The sequence below is a fragment of the Eurosta solidaginis genome, chromosome 2 (genome assembly GCF_040869045.1).
Source record: "Eurosta solidaginis isolate ZX-2024a chromosome 2, ASM4086904v1, whole genome shotgun sequence".
NCBI lineage: Eukaryota > Metazoa > Arthropoda > Insecta > Diptera > Tephritidae > Eurosta > Eurosta solidaginis.
The window spans coordinates 258,504,011-258,531,861 of NC_090320.1; the positions used below are offsets into that span (position 1 = coordinate 258,504,011).

A 27,851-nucleotide genomic window follows, 5' to 3' on the forward strand; every position below is an offset into this window, starting at 1 on the left:
TTACCGGCAACACTTTGAGCCAAATGGAGGCTAAGAGGATACACTCAAATTTCCCCATATATGCTTAAATACCTTTCAAATCCGTTACTGTTTCTAAACTCAGATTAAAAAGCTTGATTTCATCAATAGCTTTCAATATTTGGGGAATGTGAGTTGCGAAAGGTTTCACACTATCCACACGAGCAGACCATCGTGTTTGTGACATGCAAGGAGCAATTAGTTTTTTCCTGGAGAAATTCCCATCTCTGAGGGCTTGCGCTAAAGATATTATACAATTTCTGCATAATACCGAAAAATGTGATGACTTCTGCACAACATTCAGCAGCTTGCACTCCACATAAATTTAAACTATGACAAGCACAAAGTGCAAATATTGTCAGGATATGATTCTGCGCTCCTTTGTAATGACCGCTCATATTACTGCCATTATCATACCCTTGCCCACGGCAGTCATCCAGTGGAATATTGTGCTTTTTTAGAGTGCTGCGAATCAGCTAAGCGATAGCTTCTCCTCTTTTTGCGTTACAATCGACAAACTCTAAGAGGCGTTCTTGGATTTTCCATTTTCCGGAGTCCCTGTCTAATAAAACATAACGCACTATAAAAACAGTCTGCTCAATACGCGCCGAATCAGGTGTTGCATCCACTATTACTGTGTAATACTTGACGGACTTTCTCTCGCATTCTATCTTTCGTATTACTTGACTTGCACAGATTTCTATGAACTCATTTTGTATTTCATCAGACAAATAATGTGCTTGGAGACGACTCTTTTTCGTTTGAGATTCCCTCACCTTCTCCAAATGTTCATGAAATAAAAAAAAATAAATGTAAGGCGCGATAACCTCCGAAGAGATCTAAGGCCGAGCTTCTCTTCCAATTTGCGTCGTGCTCCTCTTGATTTTTCCCTACAAATTGGCCGGACTGGACCTACATGTTTTATGCCGACTCCGAACGGCATCTGCAAGGCAGATGAGTTTTCACTGAGAGCTTTTCATGGCAGAAATACAATCGGAGCGCTTGCCAGACACTGCCGAGGGGCGACCCCGCTTAGAAAAATTTTCTTCTAATTGAAAAATCTTATTTCTAAAATTTTGATGTTGCTTTGCCCGGGAGTTGAACCCAGGGCATACGGTGTGATAGGCGGAGCACGCTACCATCACACCACGGTGGCCGCAATGTTCATGAAATAGGGGGTCATAATTGCTGATCAGTTCCAAAATATCAAGAAAGTTTCCATTTTTTGGATTTCCGATCAATGACTTATCCCCTCTAAATACCAAACCTTTTTCTCCAAGAAATAAAACAACATCAAGAATTCTGCGAAGTATCTCTCTCCAGCGAGCTGCTTCATTTTTAAGGGTTTCCGCTGAGATAAAATCCACTAAACTTGCATTTCGAACTCTCGTTTCATATTGGCGACACTCTATATAGCAAGTTTTATGATTTTGATTATATTGATGTTCAGGAATTTTGTCGTGTAACCTCTTCCAACCTTTTCTTTAGAATAACCTGAAGACTTTGTCAAAGCTGATCGGGTATTTTCGGAAATTTTGCTGAAAAGCCGGCATGGAAAACAAAAAAGCGCTTCTTTTGTTGCACTCCAAACGAGCCATGAATAGTATGGAGTATGATTTGAAGGAAATGGTGACCACTTAAGTCGTTGGGAAGTCGAAATAAAATGTGATTTTATGTTAGTTGAAGCATTTTTGACAGATAGCGCTTATAAAATTGTGTGAAAACCGTTTATATAACTTAAAATTACATTTTATTTCGACTATGTCTATGCCCCATAGTATTTGATCGGATGCTTAAGATTTTAGTTAAGTGATTTTCAATTTTAATTAAATTTTTTGTAGCAACAAAATATGTATGTATCTATGAAATCCTAGTTAGAGTACTGTCAATACTGCTTTGCCTTGCGGGCCCCCAAAAACCTTTCGGGCCCCAGGGTAATTGCCCTGTTTGCCCCCCTCCCCCTCCCTCTCCGCGGCCCTGACTCTGTGTGAAAAGCACGCTGAGTATAAACAACTGGAATGTGTGTGCATGTATGTGTGTTGCCCTGCTACCACCACGTATGGTTTCGCTATGAAGGGACACGAATTCCGATGCGATATCTTGCCATGCCGATACTATTGACATTCGATAACGGTGTTTATGGTCGATACTTTTATGACGCTATTTACCAAGCTTGAGCGATTTGACAAATCAGTTTCCTTGTACATTTATATGTACAAATATCAGTTGACCTTTAAACCGAATACGAAATGATGAATAAATGAATTGGAATATTTTAAGCCATTTCTGCATACAATTTTGCAAACCTTTTGTATAGAAGTTTTAAATAAATAAGCTATATGCATGTTGAGATCTTAGCTAAAGTTTCCTATTGGGATGCTTATGCTTTCGTTAACACCAATAAATTTATATTTTCCATATTGTCTACCATTGTTGCGAATTGCCGGCTGTGCATGTGTAATAGCCAAACATAGTTCGAATTTTGCTGGTGTTGTTTTAGCGATAAAAACACTCCCGAAAGATTTGACCATTGTTACCAATGTTGATGGTTCTTTGCCGGTACGTTCATTTACGTACAAGCCCGATCATCTCGACACCGATTTAGTATGACCACATTGAACCTTCAAGGCCATACCGCCTCCCAATCCCTACTTTCCATGAGGATTCGCCACGGGTAGATGAGATTGACAATTTAGCTAGAGAAGCTGCAAATTGCGCTGCGCAGCCCCTTGAATTACTTACTTACTTACTTATTGGCACTTAACCGTCTAAACGGTTATGGCCGTCCAACAAGGCGCGCCAGTCGCTCCTTCGCTCCGCCAACCGGCGCAGCGAAGGATACACCAAGGGAGTTTACATCGTTTTCCACCTGGTCCTTCCAACGGAGTGGGGTCCGTCCTCTACCTCTGCTTCCATAAGCGGGTTCCGATAGAAACACTTTCTTGGCCGGAGCATCATCTTTCATTCGCATAACATGACCTAGCCAGCGCAGCCGCTGCATTTTAATTCGCTGGACTATGTTGATGTCTGCGTATAGCTCGTACGGCTCATCATTAAATCGTTTTCGGTACTCGCCATCGCCAACGCGTAGAGGTCCATAAATCTTTCGAAGAACTTTTCTCTCAAACACTCCCAAGGCCGCTTCATCTGCTGTTGTCATGGTCCATGCTTCTGCCCCATATAGCAGGACGGGTACGATAAGTGACTTGTAGAGTATGATTTTCGTTCGCCGAGAGAGGACTTTACTTTTCAATTGCCTACCTAGTCCAAAGTAGCATTTATTGGCAAGATTGAATTACTGTGGTATTTTAGTCGCCTCTAACGACAGGCATGCTTGCTGCGAGTATATTCGAAATGGCATCTCAAAGGTTTTTTAAATAGTAAGCAACTGAAAAATTTACATTTGAGACATTTGTTTAGAAATTTTTTTTTTGTCGAAATGATAAAAATCGTTTAGAACCAAATCGGGAATTAATATTTTCTACAATCTTTTTTCCATCGTAAATTGGTTAATTTGTGACTCATGGAAGATGTCCGACAACACAAGCAGGAAGGCATCGAAGCATTCAGCAAGGTTTTTAGGAAAGAAAATAGAGTTGCAATCAGTTTCAGATATGAGTGAGTTAAGAGTATCATAATTTGCATCCTTGAAATTATCAGCCCTGTTCTGAATTCCGACTCGTTTTGATTTTGACTTTTTGGTGTTCTCAATTCCGATTGAAACAAATCGATACGAAATCGATTTCGAATCGTTTTCATTTCGACTCGATAATCAATCGAAACAGCTGTTTTTATTCATTTTGGTTTTAGTTAAATTAAAATTGTGCAAAAATATGAACAAAATGCCAGAAACATGGTTTTCGGAAATGCAGAGGCAAGAAGACGAGCAATTGTGCATAAAAATTGCAAAAATCGATCGATCGAAATTGAGAACACGTCGGTTTCCTTTCGACCAGAATCACTTTGTTTAGCTTGGAAAATTTTGATAGGAATTTTCAAATTAAGATTTGTTATACTAAATAAACAAATAGTCCAGCAAAAAGTTGTTGTAAATTTTACAAATAAAATGAATAATTTAATAAAATTTATTTTTAGAAAAAATATTGTTATTATCTGTGCTTAATAGGCTAATTACATTCGATTCCGACTGCTCAGAGGCAAAACTTTTCAAATCGACGGAATTGATATTCAGAACACCAATCCATTTCGATTCCGAATAAATTGGTCGGAATCAAAATCCAGAACACGCTCGATGATGTCTACTGGGCTAATAACTGTGCTGGTACTATTTGTATTTACGTATACGTATACGAACACAAATACGCATGAGCATGTGCGTGTGGGTGGAATTCATTGAGAAAACTTTTGGTACTGTGAACGGAGGTATATGTACATATTTATACACACATATGTAATTAACTATCAACCTAAAATAAAAGCAAGGTCGTGGTTTTTGTATTCAATGCTCGTATTTCTTATTTTCCCATATTTTTGGAGCGTGGAATAGCTAATGGCTTTTCGCCTTGGTCGTATTTATCTTAGGCGCTTTAGTGCTTTCGACGAAAATTTAAGCAAGTGATTATTTTCCCTTTTGTAGCTATGGTATGAGTGGATGTGGATGGGAAAAATCTCTGCCATCTTCTGTTTTTCATATTACATCGAGAAATGTGTGTACAATAACAATACCTAAATTCCCATGTATTTGTGTAGTCAATTGATTCACAGTGGTGTCCTTCGCTTTAAAAGATGTGTCGATTATTTGCTATGGAATTTTTGTTAGAAGAGATTTTTTTTTGGATTTTAATAGATTTAATTCGGTCTTCGAGTTGACCAGGTTATACAATATACTAGCAGAACCGGCAGACGTTGTTCTGATCCAAATTTGGCCTATCTGCATATATTTTAATAAGCTTTTTCCGTCTAACTCTGCCCTACCCCTCTACACTTTTTTCTAATCTTTTTATTCACCCCTCCCTCCGTCTTTTTCGCTTCATCTCCATCTTCGTCTCATTCTATCTCTTTCTCAGTCTCCTCTCTTTTCTCTTCTCTCAAGTTTTTCTCCTTCTTCTTCATCACTTATTGCCAGTCCCAGAGGGTGGTATGTATTTTGTTCCAGTCCCATTCCCACTCAGAATCTCAGTCTCAGTCCCAGTCCTAGTCCTAATCCCAGTTCCAGTCCGTCTCTGTTATAAATAAATAAATAAATATAAGGCGCGATAACCTCCGAAGAGATCTAAGGCCGAGCTTCTCTTATTTCCTCTTGGCCGGACGGGACCACCTACATGTTTTATGCCGACTCCGAACTGCATCTGCATGGCAGATGAGTTTTTACTGAGAGCTTTTCATGGCAGAAATACACCCGGAGCGCTCGCCAAACACTGCCGAGGGGCGACCCCGCTTAGAAACAATTTATTATAATTGAAAAACCTTATTTCTAAAATTTTGATGTTATTTTGTTAATACTAATATAGCCAAATTTATATACAAAATTTCAGGCAAGTCGAATAGGACTTATGTAAATAGGTATGTGGGTATTATTAATTCTTGTCTTTATTTCGGCTTACCATGCATATTTATCAGTTTTGCCAGGTTGATGCGACTAAATCGAATATCACAATGAACTTTAGAGCTCTCAGCAACAGCTCTTATTTGATATCCATAATACACACACATTCTAGGAGTATCCAGGCCCATGTTTTGGGCTATATCTCGAGACCCTAGTCACTCAGCGGTGTAAAACTTACTCTGTATTATAGCACACATCAACAGCTTCAATTTGGTACCCATAATGTAAAAACACATTCTAGGTGTATCCGGGTTCACGTTTTGGGCTATATCTCGAAACACTAGCCTCCCAGTTATATGAAAATTATCCTGTACTATAGCACCCATAAACAGTTTTCATTTGATATCCATATTGTATAAACACATTCTAGGGGTAGCCGGGTCCACGTTTTGGGCTATATCTCGAAACCCTAGCCTCCCATTTGTATGAAAATTATCCTGTACTATAGCACCCATCAACAGCTTTCATTTGATATCCATATTGTATAAACACATTCTAGGTGTACCCGGGTGCACGTTTTGGGCTATATCTCGATACCCTAGCCTCCCAGTTGTATGAAAATTGTCCTGTACTATATCACTCATCGACAGCTTTCATTTGATATCCATATTGTATAAACACATTCTAGGGTACCCGGGTTCACTTTTTGGGCTATATCTCGAGACCCTAGCCTCCCAGTTGTATGAAAATTATCCTGTACTATAGCACTCATCAACAGCTTTCATTTGATATCCATATTGTATAAACACATTCTAGGGGTACCCGGGTCCACGTTTTAGGCTATATTTCGAGCTAGCCTCCCAGTTATATGAAAATTATCCTGTACTTTCGAAGGAGTGAAGCCTCTAAAACCGTGACAGAAGAATTTTATATATTAGATTATCATTTCTTATACTTGACCCTACATTGAACTCAATTTTATATATATATATGTGTACATATTCATTGGTGCGTAAATATTATTCACGACAGGTGAATACATAAACATATTCTTATGTATGCACATATATACTCAAATATGAATATAATTAATTTTGTTTGTGTGGGTCTGTGTTTTTCCTATAATTTCTTCTTCTTTAATGTATCAGATTCAAACTCACAATCAAAGAGAAGAAAACTATTTTTTAAAGAAGGTACAAACACTTGGACGACAATGACATAGTGCAAGGGCAACTCATAAATTGGCTAACATTTTTCAAAAATACAAAATAAGCACAGAGATTTAAACATCAAACAGCTAAGGACGAAACTAAGAGTGTATTTCTGCCATGACAAGCTTTCAGTGAAAGCTGATATGCCTTGCAGATGCTGTTCGGATTCGGCATAAAACAAATAGGTCCCGTCCCGGCAATTTGTAGGAAAAATTAAAAAAGGAGCACAACGCAAATTGGAAGAGAAGTTCGGCCTCAAACTTCTTCTTCGGAGGTCATCGTGCCTTATATTTATTTTTTTTTAATACCAGCTGATGTACCTACAAGCTATAAATATGTACAAGACAAACAACAACAAAGGATCGAAAAGAAAAATTACATACATATATGATGATGCAATGCCGAAACCGATTTGTCTTCAAACCAAATTTGACGAGGGATTATGGAAAATCCTTCCAATATACAATGAAATAATACTAAGATTTATAATTTTTAGTATCGCCCGGGTGCAAAATTCAACAAATCCAACTTCTTAGATAAGGGATATCAAAATTAAAGCTTTTGCGAATATTGTTATACGCGGTACGTACAAATTTCGCTTTATTTGAGATGTGCCACAGTGCCTTTCACATAATTTCTACTCCTCTGTTTAGCACGGTGTTTATGTCTAGAATCTCCAAGCAAAATTTCGCTAATCTAGACCTTTTGGTATTTCAGGTTTTTATACAAAATTTTCAACTTACGCACTGATGATGCTATTATATAGAAATGGGAAGTAACTAAAAAGGGTAAGCCGTGCAAATTAACTAACCCAAAATTAAGTTGAAATTTACGATTACGTATTAAAATATATCGTCGGCTTAGAGTGTTGGCCTGCTAACAGTCATAAAAAAGTGTTACATAATAGAAACGTATTTAAATTTTTCATGGAAAGGATACAAAGTAGACTCGTCATATGAGTTTTTTTGCTATTGATACTCATTTGTAAAACATTTAGATTGTGTCACTGCCGTGAAAAGCTTTGCAGAGAAAATTTATAAAGACAAAAGCTTACGATCTTTCGATATTGTTCGAGAGGAAATTTCTCGCGAGTGAACTTTTTCCATTTTTGAAGCTTTACTACGTGCGTATGGAACTTGTACTCCGAGTAAGAGTTGTTGCGCTAAGCTTGCTGTGTTTTTTTTTACATGGATATACATATGCACTTGAACCTTGTATGAACTGCTAAGTGTGTAACTTTATCTACACTTGTGAAATGGTTGCGCAGAAAATCAATACTGCTAAATTTCATTATGTATTATACTCAGTTGCATCTGAAATATGTCTCTCTATTTTATCTCTATACTCTTATCCACTGCTATGGCCGTAAAGGGTAGGTTAGGTTAGGTTGAACTGGCCTGTCCATGAGGACCTCACATAGACTGAATAAGTCCGGAGTGTTGCCAGAAGTTTATTTTAACGACCAAACTAAAAAACCCTATCAAAAACCAGGACCTATGTTATAAAATAACTCCGTCCTCTTGGCAAATACTAGAAGCTTCCTAGGATTTAAGCCACTTGCTGCTTTTAGATCTGACAGCTGTATCACTCCTAATAGCTGGAGTCTTAGCCTGGCAAGCGCAGGGCACGAACACAGCCCGCATTTCCTACATCTGCTATCGCTGACCAAGCCTAATTTAAAGGCACGTGACGCCAGAAAGCAGTGCGCAGTCATAATACCCGTCATGAGTCTACAGTCCTCTCTTTTTAATGATAGAAGCAACTTTATTAGTCTAGGGCTGTAAGACCTACACATAATCTTCGATACTTTACAGTCCCGCGCTTGAACCCACGCCTTTCCCGCTTGGTCGATCATGTGCACCTCTCGCCTTCGTTAAATCTCGCCCAGTCTAATTGGGACGTCTATGGAGCAAGCTTCAAGGGATGCGCCCTTTTTAGCTAGTTCATCCCCTTTTTCATTCCCATATGCCCTGGGACCCAATATAGATGTATGCTTCTCCCTATCCCGATTCTCTCCAGGGACTGCTTACACTCTAACACTCATTTAGATGCTGTGCTATGCGAGATTATTGCCTTAATTGCTGTTTGACTGTCAATATAAAAGTTAACACGGTTGCAGCTTTAGCTATTATCTTCCAGGGTTTCTACTGCTTTGGTTACGGCTAATATTTCCGCTTGGAAAACGCTACAGTAATCCGGCAGCCTGTAGGGTCTGCTTATTTCCGGATCAGCACAGTATACAGCAGACCCTACTCCTTCCACTACTTTGGAACCATCTGTGTACACATGTATCGCCTCGTCCGCCATTTGCGCACCCTTGCGCCAACCGTCCACCTCTATTGTGCCCTCAAGATCGCCCTCGAAGTGCAGGTAGGGAATCAGGTATTCCGTTCATCTTGTGATTAATGACGCTAGACTACTATGGCCGTATGGTCGGTGCTCAAGCTGCTCCGAGGCACCGAGCCTGGTTGCAGTTGTTAACGCTATGTTCTTTGCTACCAGGTCTACAGGTGGAATGTGCAGAATGGCATACAGTGCAGCTGCCGGGGTTGTTTTCATGGCTCCCGTAATGCTAATCATTGATAGTCTGCATACCCCTCTAATTTTTATACTCAGTTGAGCAGAGCTCACAGAGTATATTAGGTTTGATTGGATAACGGTTGGTTGTACATATATAAAGGAATCGGGATAGATATAGACTTCCATATATCAAAATAATCAGGATCGAAAAAAAATTTGATTGAGCCATGTCCGTCCGTCCGTCCGTCCGTTAACACGATAACTTGAGTAAATTTTGAGGTATCTTGATGAAATTTGGTATGTAGGTTCCTGAGCACTCATCTCAGATCGCTATTTAAAATGAACGATATCGGACTATAACCACGCCCACTTTTTCGATATCGAAAATTTCGAAAAACCGAAAAAGTGCGATAATTCATTACAAAAGACAGCTAAAGCGACGAAACTTGGTAGGTGAGTTGAACTTATGACGCAGAATAGAAAATTAGTAAAATTTTGGACAATGGGCGTGGCACCGCCCACTTTTAAAAGAAGGTAATTTAAAATTTTGCAAGCTGTAATTTGGCAATCGTTGAAGATATCATGATGAAATTTGGCAGAAACGTTACTCCTATTACTATATGTACGCTTAATAAAAATTAGCAAAATCGGAGAAGGACCACGCCCACTTTAAACAAAAAAAAATTTTTTTAAGTTAAATTTTAACAAAAAATTTAATATCTTTACAGTATATAAGTAAATTATGTCAACATTCAACTGCAGTAATGATATGGTGCAACAAAATACAAAAATAACAGAAAATTTCAAAAGGGGCGTGGCTCCGCCCTTTTTCATTTAATTTGTCTAGGATACTTTTAACGCCATAAGTCGAACAAAAATTAACCAATCCTTTTGAAATTTGGTAGGGGCATAGATTTTATGACCTTAACTGTTTTCTGTGAAAATGGGCGAAATCGGTTAATGTCACGCCCAGTTTTTATACACAGTCGTCCGTCTGTCCTTCCGCATGGCCTTTAACACGATAACTTGAGCAAAAATCGACATATTTTTACTGAACTTAGTTCACGTGCTTACTTGAACTCACTTTATCTTGGTATGAAAAATGAACGAAATCCGACTATGACCACGCCCGCTTTTTCGATATCGAAAATTACGAAAAATGAAAAAATGCCATAATTCTATACCAAATGCGAAAAAAAGGATGAAACACGGTAAGGTAATTGGATTGTTTTATTGACGCGAAATATAACTTTAGAAAAAACTTTATAAAATGGTTGTGACACCTACCATATTAAGTAGAAGAAAATGAAAAAGTTCTGCAGGCCAAATAAAAAACCCTTAAAATCTTGGCAGGTATTACATATATAACTAAAGTAGCGGTATCCAACAGATGATGTTCTGGGTCACCCTGGCCCACATTTTGGTCGATATCTGGAAAACGCCTTCACACCACTCCCACACGGCGTCCACCTATGGAACTAAGGATTACTCCCTTTTAAGATACTCACTAACACGTTTCTTTTGATACCCATATTGTACAAACAAATTCTAGGGTCACCCCTGTTCCACCTTTATGGCGATATCTCGAAAATGCGACCACCTATACAACAACCACCACTCCCTTTTAAAAGCCTAATTAATACCTTTAATTTGATACCCATATCATACAAACACATTCTAGAGTCACCCCTGGTCCACCTTTATGGCGATATTTCGAAACGGCGTTCACCTATAGAACTAAGGCCCACTCACTTTTAAAATACTCATTAACACCTTTCGTTTGATGCCCATATTGTACAAACAAATTCTAGGGTCACCCTTGGTCCACCTTTATGGCGATATCTCGAAACGGCGTCCACCTATGGAAATAAAGATTACTCCTTTTTAAAATACTCATTAACACCTTTCTTTTGATACCCATATTGTGCAAACAAATTCTAGGGTCACCCCTGGTCCACCTTTATGGCGATATCTCGAAACGGCGTCCACCTATGGAACTAAGGATTACTCGCTTTTAAAATACTCATTAACACCTTTCATTTGATACCCATATCCTACAAACGCATTCTAGAGTCACCCCTGGTACACCTTTATGGCGATATCTCGAAAAGGCGACCACCTATACAACAACCACCACTCCCTTTTAAAACCCTCATTAATACCTTTAATTTGATACCCATATCGTACAAACACATTCCAGAGTCAACCCTGTTCCACCGTTATGGCGATATTTCGAAACGTCATCCACCTATAGAACTAAGGCCCACTCCCTTTTAAAATACTCATTAACACCATTCGTTTGATGCCCATATTGCACAAGCAAATTCTAGGGTCACCCCTGGTCCACCTTTGTGGCGATATCTCGAAACGGAGTCCACCTATGGAACTAAGGATTACTCCCTTTTAAAATACTCATTAACACCTTTCTTTTGATACCCATATTGTACAAACAAATTCTAGGGTCACCCCTGGTCCACCTTTATGGCGATATCTCGAAACGGCGTCCACCTATGGAACTAAGAATTACTCCCTTTTAAAATACTCATTAACACCTTTCATTTTTTCATTTGATACCCATATCGTACAAACGCATTCTAGAGTCAACCCTGATCCACCTTTATGGCTATATCCCTAAATGGCGTCCACCTATAGAACTATGGCCCACTCCCTCATAAAATACTCTTTAATGCCTTTCATTTGATATACATGTCATACAAACACATTCCAGGGTTTCCCTCGGTTCATTTTCCTACATGGTTATTTTCCCTTATGTTGTCACCATAGCTCTCAACTGAGTATGTAATGTTCGGTTACACCCGAACTTAACCTTCCTTACTTGTTTGAGGTAGGTTGCTTTTTGTGTGGCTTTCCACCAAACAAGAACTCCATAGTATAGGATAGGGCTTACAATCGCTGTAAAACCCCAATGAAAAAGAGAGGGCGATAAGCCCCACGTACACCCCAGCATTCTTTTACATGCATAAAGTGCCGTTGAAGCCTTCTTCACCCTCTCCTCCACGTTGAGCTACCATGACAGCTTACTGTCTAGGATGATTCCTAGATACTTTGTACAACTCCTCCTAACTTGGGCCTGATCCAATTTGGGACCTTGTACCTCTTTGTAAACAAGACCATATCCGTCTTAGCCGACATTTGATGCCCAGGTGTGAATATCCCGAAGCGCCCGATCCATAAAAGAGCTAATCGTTGGAAGGCACTTTCCACTTATGCCGAAAAGGGTAAGTGTAAACTATTTATCGCAACCGATTCAGCTATAGGTTTTACACTATGACCAATAGCGGTGCGTGTCTCCGCTATTCTGTACAACCCGTTTTGAACGAAGTCACTTACAATTGCCACGAGTCTTCAATAATTACCGCCAGATCGGTCTCCTAAATATTATTTAAGTGATGATAAATTTTTTACACGCAAATGTAGGTGGATATACATGTAAAAAAGCACGGCTATTATTTGTATAAATTACCAAAAAAAAAATGTCTATTTTAGAATTTTATGCAAATTATATTCATAATATCTTATCTCTCATTATTTCATTGCAGGATTGTGATATATCTCTGATTTCGTAAGCAGTACAAGAATGTGTCATACGAATGTAGTCACAAGCTTAATGGAAGCTAATGAAATACGCTTTAGTAAAGTAGCACACAAATTTATTACATTTAATATGCACTAAAGCTTTCCGTAGGGCACACAAATTTGAACTATTCATAAGACGGCAGAATTTTTTGCGAATACTGACGAGAGCGAAACAAGTGAGGCGCACAAGCGGAGCTGAAAAACAAGCCAACACAAACAAACAATAATATTTAAATAATTTATGTGTCATAGAAGAAATAGCAACAATGAGGAATTGTCGTAAATTTAAAATAAACACGTGATAGAAACGTGCAATACTAGAAATAATTGCGGAAAATCGTGAGTGAAAACAAAAAGAAAGAAAAAGTGATGTAATTGAAAAAAAGTGGAAAATTAGATAGAGGATACATTCTTTATTATGCAAATTTAGAAAAAAAAAAAAACAAAAAAATTGTTTTAAAGAAGCACAGATCTCGCAATATCACAAATATCTACTCTTTCTTTTAAATAAATTACATAAATAACTAGAATTTTTTTTAAACATATTTGCCAAATAATATAAAGCTTAAGAAAATAGTTTAATTAGAAAAAATGGCTGACGATAAATTAAGCATACCGTTAGTGTCAAAGGGGGCAGCCGACAAAGCAGTTATTCTGCCACTAGCTGCCGCTATAATGGGCGTTAATGGCGGCAATGGCTTAACAACAGCTGCTGTAGCTTATCAGGATAAAATTTCCGCCAATGCCAACAGTTCACCTACTAAAATAGCTGCAATAGATAACGTATCAAAAGCAACAACAACAACAACGCCAACAAGAGCGCCGTTAAATGCAAAAAATGTCAATTTAAATGCAAATACTCAGTTAAGTTTAGAAGTAAAAACACAACAACAAGCAGTGCCAGTGATTCTTGCAGCGCAACAACAACAACAACCGACGCAAGAACAACAACCAAAGCTACCAGAACAACTAACATTACTGCCATTCAGTAGCAAAACTACACATTTTCTTAGCAAAAATGAAAAGAAAGGCGCTTCTAGTAATAAGTAAGTACATGCAAAAATTTTAGATTTAAAGAGCCGCACCCGTGCGCATCCTGCGCAACCAATATAAAAGCCTCTTATCAAATATCAACAGAAATCAGCTGTTCTATCAATCAAAACTTGCAGCTTGCGCTGCCATCTTGCGTATGGCAGCAACTGCCGGTAATGCAGTGCAAATATTCACAGTGATGCCATAGTAAAAATAGAAAGAAATCTATGCACTACGACCAAAATTGGCCAGAGCTCGCTAATAGATCGAATCTTCATCTTTACAACCAAAACTTTATTCATAGATTTTGATTCCAAATAAGAGCGAAAAAGGGACCCGTAGAAATAATATATATGATGAATATTATGATTATGTAACAACAAAAAAAAGATATAAATTTATTTAAAAGAAAAAGGTTTGAGTCTTGAGCCCTCTCTTTTTTTTATATTCTGATTTTGTTATTCTGATTTAGCTCTTTTACATTACCTATTTCTTTCCTTGGGTGTCTGATTGTGCCTATATCTAATATATACAATTCTTCTGTCACGGTTTTAGAGGCTGAACTCCTCCGAAACGGCTGAACCGATTCTCATGAAATTTTGTGAGCATATTGGGTAGGTCTGAGAATCGGCCAACGTATACCTTTTTTTCGCTACGTGTCTAGGGTCTTGAGATCAAAACGTGGACCCGTGTACCCCTAGAATGTGTTTATACAATATGGATATCAAATGAAAGCTGTTGATGAGTACTATAGTACAGGATGATTTTCATACCCCTTAGTGACTAGGGTCTCGAGATATAGGCCAAAACGTGGACCCGGATACCCCTAGAATGTGTTTATACAATATGGATGCCAAATGAAAGCTGTTAATGAGTGCTATAGTAGAGGATAATTTTAATACAACTGGGAGCCTAGGGTCTCGAGATATAGCCCAAAACGTGGACCCGGGTACCCCTGGAATGTGTTTATACAATATGGATATCAAATGAAAGCTGTTGATGAGTGCTATAGTACAGGGTAATTTTCATATAACTGGGAGGCTAGGGTCTCGAGATATAGCCCAAAACGTACACCCGGGTACCCCTAGAATGTGTTTATACAATATGGATATCAAATGAAAGCTGTTGATGAGTGCTATAGTAGAGGATAATTTTCGTACAACTGGGTGATTACGGTATCGAGATATAAGCCAAAACATGGACCCGGATACACCTAGAATGTGTTTTTATATTATGGGTATCACATTGATGCTGTTGATGTGTGCTATAATACAGAGTAAGTTTTACACCGCTGAGTGACTAGGGTCTCGAAATATAGGCCAACACATGGATCCGGATACCGCTAGAATGTGTGTGTAATATGGATATCAAATGAAAGCTGTTGCTGAGAGCTCTGAAGTTCAATGTGATATTCGATTTAGTCGCATCAACCTGGCAAAACTGATAAATATGCATGCGAAGCCGAAAAAAGACATGAATTAATAATACCCACATACTTATTTGCAAAGGCCTATTCGATTTGCCTGAAATTTCGTATATAAATTTGCCTATATTAGTATTTACGATGCTTTTTTTCCGGGAAGTATAATAGAGACGGACTGGGACTGGGATTAGGACTAGGACTGAGACTGAGACTCGGAGTGGGATTGGGACTGAGACTCCGAATGGGACTGGAACAAAATACATACCACCCTCTTGGACTGGCAATAAGAGATGAAGAAGAAGGAGAAAAACTTGGGAGAAGAGAAAAGAGAGAAGGAGACTGAGAAAGAGATAGAATGAGACGAAGATGGTGATGAAGCGAAAAAGACGGACGGAGGAGTGAATAAAGAGATTAGGAAAAAGTGTAGAGGGGTAGGGCAGAGTTAGACGGAAAAAGCTTATTAAAATGTATTCAGATAGGCCAAATTTAGGGCAGAACAACGTCTGCCGGGTCTGCTAGTAACCTATATTATACGCAAGTCATAATTAGTAGGCACTGCTCCCTTGTTGTTGTTTAAAAATTCAAAGAAGTACACGGCGTATGAGTAACAGTATGAACTCATTCAGTGATGTCCTCACGGACCAGCCAGTTCAACCTACAGTACCTGGGCGTCCGAGCTTTGCTCGGCAATCTTCGAGTATGCCGCATAACTTACTTTGTTCTACATGTCATCATTAATCAAACTCTACTTTTTTATATGCACATATATTATATATTTTTTCTTACCAATATTTGATTTCCTTAAAAATAGATTTCAAAAACATCTCAAACACTAACCGCAAAATGAACTGGAATGAAAAATTTGAAATGGGTTATTCCAGCCTATAGTATAAGGGATTGTTATAACAATTAGTGAAATCGATAACTAAGTTATTTAGGTCGAGTATCTTCATGCGCCGAATAATAATTTCAAACATTTTTTAGTTATACACTATGAAAGTCTCACAATTTTATTACATTCCAAAAACTTGTAAATTTCACGAATGACAACTATCAGTTAGTTTAATTAAATGTCAACTTACTTCCCTAAGCGCCATCTGTTGGTAAGTAGTTAAATGGTTAGATGTCGTTTTCAAATTGAACATATGCCTCTAGTGTTCAAAGGTAGAAAATTACCTTGGTGAGATATCTTTTTGCTAAGTTGTGAAATCTTTCTAATAGTAATCTGTGAGAAACTGCAATTATTCATTTCATATTTGCCAAAAATATGCATTTAAATATATTTTGCTAGAATTTGCCACGGTGCCTTGATATTGCATTCAATTTCATTTCAAGATTTTTTTTGCGAAGATTTTTAACTTTTATGTTCCCCTTTAAAGCTTTAGAAGAATATGAGTAAGCAGAGTACTATTTTGTCTAACTACCCCAACCCTAAATGGTAACCCTACTCAAACATGTCCCTATTGTAATGCGGAGTGAAATACCTTTCGTTTGATAATTTCGAATAGGTGGCAACCCTAAATTGCAAGCCTACTCAAAAATGTCCCTATTGTAATGCGGAGTTTAATGCTTTTCGTTTGATACCCATATCGGCATATCTCGTGAAATTTTTCTTTAATTTCGAACAGGTGGCAACCCTAATTGGTAACCCTACTCAAAAATTCCACTATTGTAATGCGGAGTGAAATACCTTTCGTTTGATACCCATGTCAGCATATCTCATGAAATTTTTTTTAATTTCGAATAGGTGGCAACCCTAAATGGCAACCCTACTCAAAACTTCTCCTATTGTAAAGCGGAGTGAAATACCTTTCGTTTGATACCCATATCGGCATATCTCATGCAATTTTTTTTAATTTCGAGTAGGTGGCAACCTTGTGAAACATTCTGAGTAGCATCACCTAGGTAGAAAGTCTTAGAAGGTTATACATTATCTCTGTGCCAAATTTCATTTAAATCGGTTGAGCCGTTCTCGATATCGTTCGGCTATACCAACAAACAAGAATTGGCTCTTTAAAGTTATAAGATATAAGATATATATTTCTACCTCCCGTGATTGCTACTGCAAATATTTTTAATTTTTCAATACAAGTTGGTAATTTCCTACGCATGTCCCAACAAAAGCGGTTATGAATCATTCTTTATGGTCATATAAAGCGTGTAGCAAATTGATTGCAATTTTTGTGAAAATCTCTTTATAGAACATGAGCATTACCATTACCTTCGTAAATAAATAAATAAAAATTCCTTCACTTGCAAACATTTTGTTTGTGTTATTTGCTTATATGCTTTGCTCTTTTGTTGTGCTACTAAGTATATAAAATACAATTGCAATTTCAAAGCTCTCAAGCTGGCATTACAAAGAAATAAAAATATATCTTGCTAAGTTCATACCCGGCAAAAAATACGATGAATCAATCTACGATGATTGCAGCAAACTTTGTATTTTCCTTATCACTGCAAAATCCAAAATTGCATAGAACATCAAAAAAAATTATTTGAAATAGGCCAATAGCAGAATTACCGCAAAAATATAGAAACGAAGGCTCTGGTGTCCACTAAACCAAAAGCGTTTAATCAAGGATCAGCATATCTACAAATTAGGCACACAATTTCGTTAAGGATATGTACATACATACATATGTACATATGTACATATCCCTATACTTAGGTGTGCTTTGCAATATTCTGCAAAAGTTGTCAATGTGCACACTGGGGATTCGATGTACTTTTTTTTGGTTCGAAAAATCATCTTTCCAAAGTGCATCTAAATATTACTTAAAGTTTTTTGTTTTTTGCAATAGTGTTCTTGTGCTTTGTGGCAATAACGATATGAGCGCATGTTGCAAATGTCTAAGTTTTTGAAATAAAATGCATTTAAAAATTAAATATACATAGATTTACATAGGAGAGAGTTTTATATTGCTAAATATATATATGGGACTCACTTAGGTATGCAAAACTTTGTCGACGTTTGTGAAAATTTGTATTCAACATGCTCGTTTGCACATTTGGGCAAAACTGTACAAAATATTCATTCAGTGATGTTCCTAATATTTATTTTGAACCGGCAATGCCTAAAATTTAATTTGGAAGTTTCATTGGAATTCAATTGGTTGAATGAGTGGTAGACATTTTTGGAAATATTTACTTTTGGTTTCTCCGACAAAACTTTAAAACTGTTCATATGGAATCCATGATGCTAACCGCGCGTGCTAACACTACACTAAATGCAACGCATTTTATCATACAAATCGCATTTGTGACTCATTTCATCACATTTCATCACACATGTCCTGCAAATGCGATTAACTCAACGAAACCCCTCAAGAACATAATAGATAAATGACTTATCATAATCTTAGTGACGTACCAGAGTTGCAAATAACAGTTTCCGCCCATTTCTAAAAGCCGACATTAAAATTGTTTTCTTTTTATAAACGGTTTTATTTAGCTTGACTCTGTGTAGCGACCAGCCAGCAGACCAGCAGACCGGCCGGCCGTTGTGAACGAATTTTGTAACTAAAATTTAAGTGACTTTGCGATAAGCTACAAGCTTGAAACTTGGAATATAGTTCAGAACCCGATGACAATGCAATAATAAAAAAAAATTCCGATAAGTGGATCATGGATCGAAATATTTCAAAAAATTGCATTTGTTGTCCGAATTTGCTCATATTTGGAATACAAATTACATACAGTTCGGTAGAAGTGACATCAAAATACTTTGGAGTTCGAGGAGGGACAAACATACGTGGCGCCGAGTCGAATAAAGTTTTTGAAGGATTATGTATTGAGGACTTAGATTGTAACAAATTGTCAGGAAAGAGCCCCTGTAATAATGAGGCACTAAATGAACTAAATAGAATGAGAAATAATAGGCAATTAAACTAGACTAAGGCTGTGGGCGAGTTGACCTAAATTTCTACATAAATAGAGAAAAAATCTAAATCACTGAAAACTGTCGGTAAGGCAAAATAAAAATTTAGAATTTTATGAGCATACTTTTCAACCTAAATTCAAATGTTAAATTACAAAAACAAAAACATTGATTTTTCAATATTGTAAATGGCTCTTGTCTATTCAATTTAAGTAAATTATAGATTATAGAGCGATGATCCCTGCTGCGATTAAGGTCCGATCGATTGTTTGTGATGGTGAGCTCAATTTTGTTCAAGCTGATGTTGGCGACACAATTGGATCCTTCTCAAATACGGACCGCAATCTGAACATATTTGGCAGCCGTGTGCACTAATTGGCCTAAAAAATTTCCTGCATTGTTATTATACTCTTAGCAGAAATAAACAATTTAGGTTTTTAAATTAACTCGCACAGTTTTCACAGCTTTTTCCTAAATTATTGCATGGCTTGAAAGTTCCAGTGGAATATTAGTTTAGGTACCTAAAATTTAGGCGAACTCGCATCCAGCCTAAAAACTTGAAAATAAAATAAAAAATAAAATAATAAAATAAAAAAATTCGTAGCATAACCTGACTGAGCTTCAGTTGGTTTTACATATGACTACCAATAGAAATTTGATGCGTCCAACGTTTTTATTTAATTGTCTGATCATTGCCCTAGATTGATGAGAAGTGTGATGACTAGTACCTAGGACCTACCGGAGTCTTTGAAAGAAGGTTAAGCTTAATGCAAGCGTAGCTAATAAAAATGCTTTCAAATAACTCCTTTGGGAGAGTCATGTGTAAAGTTACTATAAGACAAAAGTGTAAGCAAAAGTTTGCTGATTTTTTAGTTTTCGTGTATTCACAAAAGATTTCCGCGATTTCTTGAACAAAATATTGACAATTTTATAAAATTTCGACAAAACTCGATAACTCACCTATACCTTGTCGATAACGCACCTATAATAAACCGATAACTTATCGATAAAATATTGGTAATACGCCCATAAGAGGTTGGTAACAAATCGATATATTGTCGGAAGTATATGTGTTTTCAATTTGTGATCCCTTGACTTGCCATAATTTTCCACCTGATATCGCTCATTCTAGCATACCGCTTCTAACCATACGTTTACGCTTACCATTATGTATAGAGCTGGAAAACTTTACAAAATTTATTTATATACAAGATCTAAAAATTATTATTAAGGGCCACATTATGTATGACGCGTTGACAACTTGCATCGCAGTCACTCACATTCAGTCACCAGTATATAATACCAAAAATTTCATAAAGGAATTTGGTCGGAGTTTGCATAAATTACGACCATAGGGAGGGGAAATTTTTTGAGGAATTTTGTCAACGGGAACCCCACAAAATGATCAGCTTTTGCAGATTTTAATATAGCCAAAGTTTAAGAACGATTGGATCATATTAACACGTGCCGCTGGGCGCTTAAACTTTCAAAAAACTTGATTTTTTGGCCGATGAGCGACGTGTTTGGCCCGGATCTCCGGAACTCTTCATTATTTTCTCATGATTCATATCTCCAGGTAAAGGCATGTTGTTCCCATTAATTTATATTCTATGCCAACCTCTAGGAACGCACATCTATTACGAGAATTACACGTTAAGTTATGTAACACTTCGCATTCCCTTGTATGGTAATTAAATTCAAGGTATCTCGAGTTTAGCCCGAATTCTGCGCACTTGATATTGCTTGTTATGGCAATCTCATAGCAAAAGGATTAGGCATGGGACTAGAGAAATTTTAACTATGAAGATATCTCTTTTGTTGGATCGGTGTAAGGTATCTGACAGAAATGCCACACGAATTCTTATAGCTACCATAGAGGTACTTGGGGAGAATCCTGACGACTTCAAAGTATCAAAAACTGTTATCCAAGAAATATGAAAAGTATTTAGGGAAAATACACTGAGAATGTCAAGGAACAAGTTCATGTGACAGAGAAGGATGCTGTTGTGGTTCACTGGGGTGGAAAACTTTTACCAAGCATTCTAAAGACAGAGCAGACTGAACGAATAGCGGTTTTAATTTCCTATGGTGAACATGAACAACTACTAGGAGTTCCTACAGCAGATAATAGCACTGGCGAAGAACAAGCCCTGGCTGTTTATAATTGTATCGAGGAATAGGGTATCTCCCATTCTATCAAAGCCATGTGTTTCGACACCACTTCATCAAATACAGGAAGGCTTAAATGAGCTTGTATAATTTCGGAACAAATCTTGGGTAGAGAGTTGCTTTACCTAGCCTGTCACCACCATATTCTTGAGATCGTCTTGAGAGGAGTTTTCGAATGTAAGTTTGGTTCATCTACTGGACCTGAACCCGATTTATTCAAAAGATTCAAAAGTGCATGGTCGAAGCTCAACAAGAAAAAATATGACACGCTTATCAGTAACGAAAATATGAGAAAACATATACCTCCTGAAGTAATTGCCAACATAACTGTTGATTTCAAAACTAAACTCACAGAATCTCAACCCAGAGACACAGAGATGATTACAAGGAGCTTCTGCAGTTGGTACTGGTGTTTGTGGGATCTATGAATGGAAATGAAGTGGGATTTAGAGCCCCGGGTGCTATTAGTCATGCCCGGTGGATGGCCAAGGCCATCTACTGTCTAAAGATATTCTTATTCCGTAGACAATTCAAACTGAGTGATAAAGAAAACAGTGCAGTAGAAGCTGTCTGTGTTTTTCTCGTTAGAGTGTATTGCAAAGCTTGGTTCAATGCTCTCATAGCATATTTGGCTCCCAAGCAAGACTTTGGTCTCTTACGATCTTTGTTGGACTATCAGGTGATTGACAAGGATATCTCTAGGAGAGCTCTGATGAAATTCTCCAATTATTTGTGGTATTTCAATGCCGAATTGGTAGCACTAGTGTTCCTTCATCCCACAATTTCAGACGAAGAAAAATCGAAAATGACGAACAAAGTCCTTACTCACACCGTACAAAAGCTGAAACGGACCGAAAACGAATAAGAAAATTCAAGAATACTTCTAGAACACCAGTTGAAGGAAATGGTTAATGCAGGGCTATCTGATTTAATTACCAATGAAACTATACATTTTTTTCAGCGTTTCCAAATCAACTCAGATTTTCTCAAAGAACACCCCAGTAGCTGGTCGAAAAATAATAATTTTAAGGAAGGATTGGAGATTGTGAAGTCACTGAAGGGCGTTAACGATATTGCAGAACGAGAGGTGAAATTAATGACTGACTTCAATGAGCTTCTAACCAAAGATAAGGAGCAGAAACAATATATTTTGCAAGTCGTAAGCCAATGCCGAAAGTTGTATCCTGGCTGGTCAAAAAGAACATTGAGGAAACCTGTAGAATAGAGTATTCATTATTGTATACTTGTGTCCTTAAAAATAATAAAATGTGTTAAAATACATTAACGTATGTAAAAAAAACCGCTTTCCCATTTCAACATTTATACTTTAAAAGATATAAGAGATTTTTCATGATATCATAAGTTTGTTCCTAGAGGTACCTATTAAAATTTTTTGTGACAAAGGCTGTAATAACTCGGTTCGGTTACACATAACAAAAAATGTTTGGAATATAAATTTGTGGGAACAACATGCCTTTACCTGGAGATATGAATCTTGAGAAAATAATGAAGAGTTCCAGAGATACGGCCCAAAAACGTGGTTCATCGGCCAAAAAAGCAAGTTTTTTGAAACTTTAAGCGCCCAGCGGCACGTGTTAATATGACCCCTTCGTTCTTAAACTTTGGCTATCTTAAAATCTGCAAAGGCTGATCATTTTATGGGGTTCCCGTTGACGGTCACCCTAATGACCACCTAAGATCGAAAAACAACGTGGTGACCAGAATGTTTTAGCATATCACAACTTTGATTGACAGTTTTGTCCGATCGTAATAAATACGTAAATTTTCCAACTGTTTCTGCTACATAAATTTGTATTAGCTTATATAAATGTATATAAGAAGCATGCAACAAAAAAGAACCATGCTAGTGAAAGTTTACGACTCGATAACCAGCTGCATTATACCTACATACATATATACATAGGTACATAGAGAACATTTTTAGTGCATCAGCGAAAGTGAAAGGCATAACAATAGTGCAATTAGTAGCGACTGAACGAAAGAAATGCTGACCTCAAAATGTTACAGCAGGAACTGACGGAAACCGCGTGCTTAACGTATGCCGGCATACATACACAAATACATTCAAATTAACGACTTTTTTATGTGGGTAGAAGGTACTGAAGAACCAACATCAAATGCAACGCGGTTTTCACGTTTGTTGTAATTTTTGCAATACAAAAGCCTTTCATCAGTGCCAAATTGGTAGCTAAGGTAGCCTGCATGTGGATCTGAACTATTTCCTCATATACTGGTGCATAAAGTCTAAATAGGCTAACCGGCTATTGTTCTTATGATACATACATAGTTATGTACGTATGTATAGGCTGGAAGCAAAAACACGCAAGCATGACATTTTAGTAAGCTTGAACCAAAAAGGACAATACGTACTAAGCTAGTGTGCATACTTTTAAACAAACTTGAACTAAAAATTTGTGAACCAACAAAAAGCATAGTTTACTCTTGCGTGTGTAAATACGCTTATACAGGGTGGCTCACCTGCAAAATTTACTTATTTAAGTAAACATTTGAATGAAATTCATGACATAAATCTAAAGGTATAAAGTCCGAAAAGCTGAGAAGGTATTTCCACAAATTTAATAATTTTTGAATCAGTTTTATTTTTCAGTTTCCGTATTTTAAGCGGTTTCTCTTTTCTAGCAGACCGTGTTTTTAGTAATGGTGATGCTCGGAGACTACTATTAGTAGTAGTAAAGACGCTCGGAGTGTGATGACAGAGTACTATGAGTAACGGTGATGCTCGTAGAGCGATCCCGAACTCTCGAAGGAGAATAGTAACGACGTTGGTCTTCACCAGAGAGTGACGACGGTGAAATTGGCAACGGTGACGACCGAAGAGATTGTGTAACAACGTTGGGACGCACGGTAGAGTGATTATGTTGGCGGTAATGGTCTAGACTAAAGGGTCGGATGTCCGAGGATCGGAGAAAGCGGTATTAGTTGTACCTACAAGAATGTAATATAAACTACTGGCTATTTATACAAGACTTTCTACGTACATGTAATCTATAATTCCACACGGGTAGTTGGAAAACCAGATTAATGCCAATGGCGACTTACTAAACAGTCCATCCTAGCTGTGCGGAATACTCTCGCTCATCTCTCTCAAACAACAGAAGAGACTGGTTGACCGAAGCCAAAATTTATAAACAGCCCCCTTCCATTTAAGAGAGGTTCCTAACTCAATATATTTAATCTGGAATTCTACCAGGGTAGTACGGGAGTCCAACCTGTCACAGTCGCTTGGACGTGTCCCCCTCTCATCCGAGCAGAACTCACCTACGAGGATGTGTCTCTATTGAAACTCAGTTTGATGTCTTGTACATTGCGTAGTGGGAGGCATGGGTATGTGAATAATGTGTAGCATTTGCTTCGTCACACGGTTTTATGGGTACAGCTTTACGATTAAATAAATGAAAAGTTCGATTTACGGTTACGATAAAATTTATGGATACAATTACGATTTTTATTTCGTTATTTGCCCAGTCGTAGTCCCTCGGTCATAGGGTACGGACCCACCGATCCACGGAAGACTGACCGGCTTTTGGTATTGGATTTGGCTCCCCTCCGCCGCCCAAGCTACACTTGCCTACATCCCCGTGGTTTGAATTCAAACCTTTTACCCGATTTGTACGATCAGCCCTTTTTCCCGTCTCGAACTGCTTTCAGGGTCTAGTTCCGGCATCTTTTCCACCCTTTTCCTTCATTTTTTAGTAGTCGATTTCACTCTTGGCTTCCCCATAGGACAAGAGATTTTCTGAACCACAGTTGCAATAACTGAATACTGGGCGATGGTCAGCGCACGGATAGATGTAATAACGATGCCCACTATGCGTGTAAGTACTTAACAAATTTGCGTCGCGAATTTTAATTTTTCCGGAGAATAGCCAAGTTGAGATAATGCTAACTTGCATATAACTTAAGACAGATACGTGCTGACGGACCTTTACATGTATTGAAACATACCACCCACCATTGTCTTAATCAAGTTGTTTGACCAAAATTCCAGGGATTGAAGGGGTTGATAAGCGCAATACAAAGCTTTATAGCTTCAAAGCTTCCGCAACCCAATTGTAAACCTAACCTACGCGAAGGGAATCAGTTACAAATATGAATTTATCTTACACATATTTAGCAGGTGAAGTTCTGACGACCCTAAATTTAATGTGGTCATATTAATCGTTCCCGAGATTATAGGGCTTAACAGTGCTTTGTTACCGGAAGGTACCGTATCTATATCCAGCTACGAACCATCAACACCTCAAAGCCTTCGGTGAGCGTCTTTATCATTAATACAACACAACAACAACACTAAAATGTCAATTAATAACAACAGTGTTAAAAAACTGGCTTAACAATGTATACGCAGCATTGGTCTTTCTCTGTTCCGGGAAGCATGTGCTGACCGCAACCCGTGCCATTTTAGGAGCTATACTCAACTTAAGAAATACCATTTTTCTCTTTCATTGAAGCCTTGAGTACTTAATCGATTTGAAATTAAAAATAAAATAACTTGACACACTCTGTATACACACAATTATGAGCAACTCATTTTATTGGCAGCGCTGCAAAAAAGTATCCCTTTTCGCCTCAAGCAGTTCGCCAAGCAGTAAATGCTTGCTTGATATTCTTTTATCGATTCCATTTAGGTATTTATTTATTTTCTATCTCGCTTACGACGAGACTATCCCCTTTTGTCCACTACAAGCCGGTTGCACAACCTAACAAAATTACTAGTCAGCTAGACTCCTTGCCAAACATTATCCCGCCGCACGTTTGTGTGCCACATTCAGTCTACACCGAACCGTCGACTCGTGCATAATTCGAACGAACTATATACTTAATGTAAATTGTAGCGGCTTACGGTATTTTGATTTTTCTAAATGTAGAAACTGTGGGAAAAAGATATAAGCAACGCGTTCGGTTAAAAAGATTCAAAGAAATTGTATTGCTGCAAAAAAAAATTAATTTTATTTAATTTTTGAATTCATATAAAGTGTTTGACGTTGCTTAAGTGCACGTGCACCTAAAAATGCAAAATTAGTGCATTGGCTTTTGGTCGGCTGCCATTAATGTAGTGTAGTGTTTATATTTATTTTCGTTGATGGCGCAAGCTAAGCAGACAAATATATTGCTGTAGGGCATAAGAATTTAAAAATTTATTGAAATGGAAGAAATCATAAAAGTGTATGAAAGTGAAAAAGCTTAATTACATAACACAAAAAAATGCGCAAGCAAGAAATGGGCTAAGGGAAAACTGTTAAGTGGCAATGAAATTGTGCTACAGTGTATAGTGAAAATAAATAAAATTCAGTGCCTCTTCTGTGTATTTCCTATTCAATGCTTCTTTTAAAAAATTCCAGTTACTGCTTGACTAGCGAATGCGCAATGTGAAAGAGTTCTTGGTACGACGTGTCGTATGAGTGACTTTTACAAGTTGCAAACCAAATCACGCTCGAACTTAAGTTCTCATACCTTTCATGAATGGGGCTGAACAATAATCTTATCTCATTCGTAATATCCAAAAAAATCGGCTGTATAAGATATGAAATGTATAGTGAACAGATGTACATACCTAAGCGATTTTTAAGATAAATATAAAATAATATAAATATAAAATACATAAAAAAATTTTAAGCACTTCCTTTATATGAATGGACAAAAATCAGCGAAAAATGTCTCCTTATATAAAGACATATTCTTGCTAAACTTTGATATTTAAATTTTGACATAGAAATTGCAAAAGTATTTATGAGAAGTAAAGATATAAAAGTGGAGCGCAAATTACTTGGATTGGAAAGTTGGTAGGAAAGGAGATATTATTATTCAATCAATTGCCCTCCACCTATATATTTTTACATAAATATTTTTGCAATTTCTATGTCAAAATTTAAAAATCAAAGTTTAGCAAGAATATGTCTTTATATAAGGTGACACTTTTCGCTGATTTTTGTCCATTTATATAAAGGAGTGCTTACAATTTTTATACTCAGTTGAGCAGAGCTCACAGAGTATATTAAGTTTGATTGGATAACGGTTGGTTGTACATATATAAAGGAATCGAAATAGATATAGACTTCCATATATCAAAATGATCAGGATCGAAAAAAAATTTGATTGAGCCATGTCCGTCCGTCCGTCCGTTAACACGATAACTTGAGTAAATTTTGAGATATCTTGATGAAATTTTGTATGTAGGTTCCTGAGCACTCATCTCAGATCGCTATTTAAAATGAACGATATCGGACTATAACCACGCCCACTTTTTCGATATCGAAAATTTCGAAACACCGAAAAAGTGTGATAATTCATTACAAAAGACAGATAAAGCGACGAAACTTAGTAGATGAGTTGAACTTATAACACAAAATAGAAAATTAGTAAAATTTTGGACAATGGGCGTGGCACCGCCCACTTTTAAAAGAAGGTAATTTAAAACTTTTGCAAGCTGTAATTTCGCAGTCGTTGAAGATA

At 37.4% G+C, this 27,851-nt stretch overlaps 1 protein-coding gene across 2 annotated transcripts in view; it reads left to right on the top strand.

Moving 5' to 3' along the window:
• The window catches only part of Atet (ABC transporter expressed in trachea), a 162,446-nt gene that overhangs the window by 52,091 nt on the left and 82,504 nt on the right, over positions 1-27,851 (top strand). The window contains exons 2-3 of one of the 2 annotated variants that reach the window (XM_067767709.1): positions 7,453-7,523; positions 12,816-13,898. In XM_067767709.1, the coding sequence (XP_067623810.1) occupies positions 13,444-13,898 (455 nt within the window). In that variant the 5' untranslated portion in view covers positions 7,453-7,523; positions 12,816-13,443. The remainder of the gene's footprint in view (positions 1-7,452; positions 7,524-12,815; positions 13,899-27,851) is intronic. The other variant, XM_067767708.1, reaches the window with a different exon arrangement.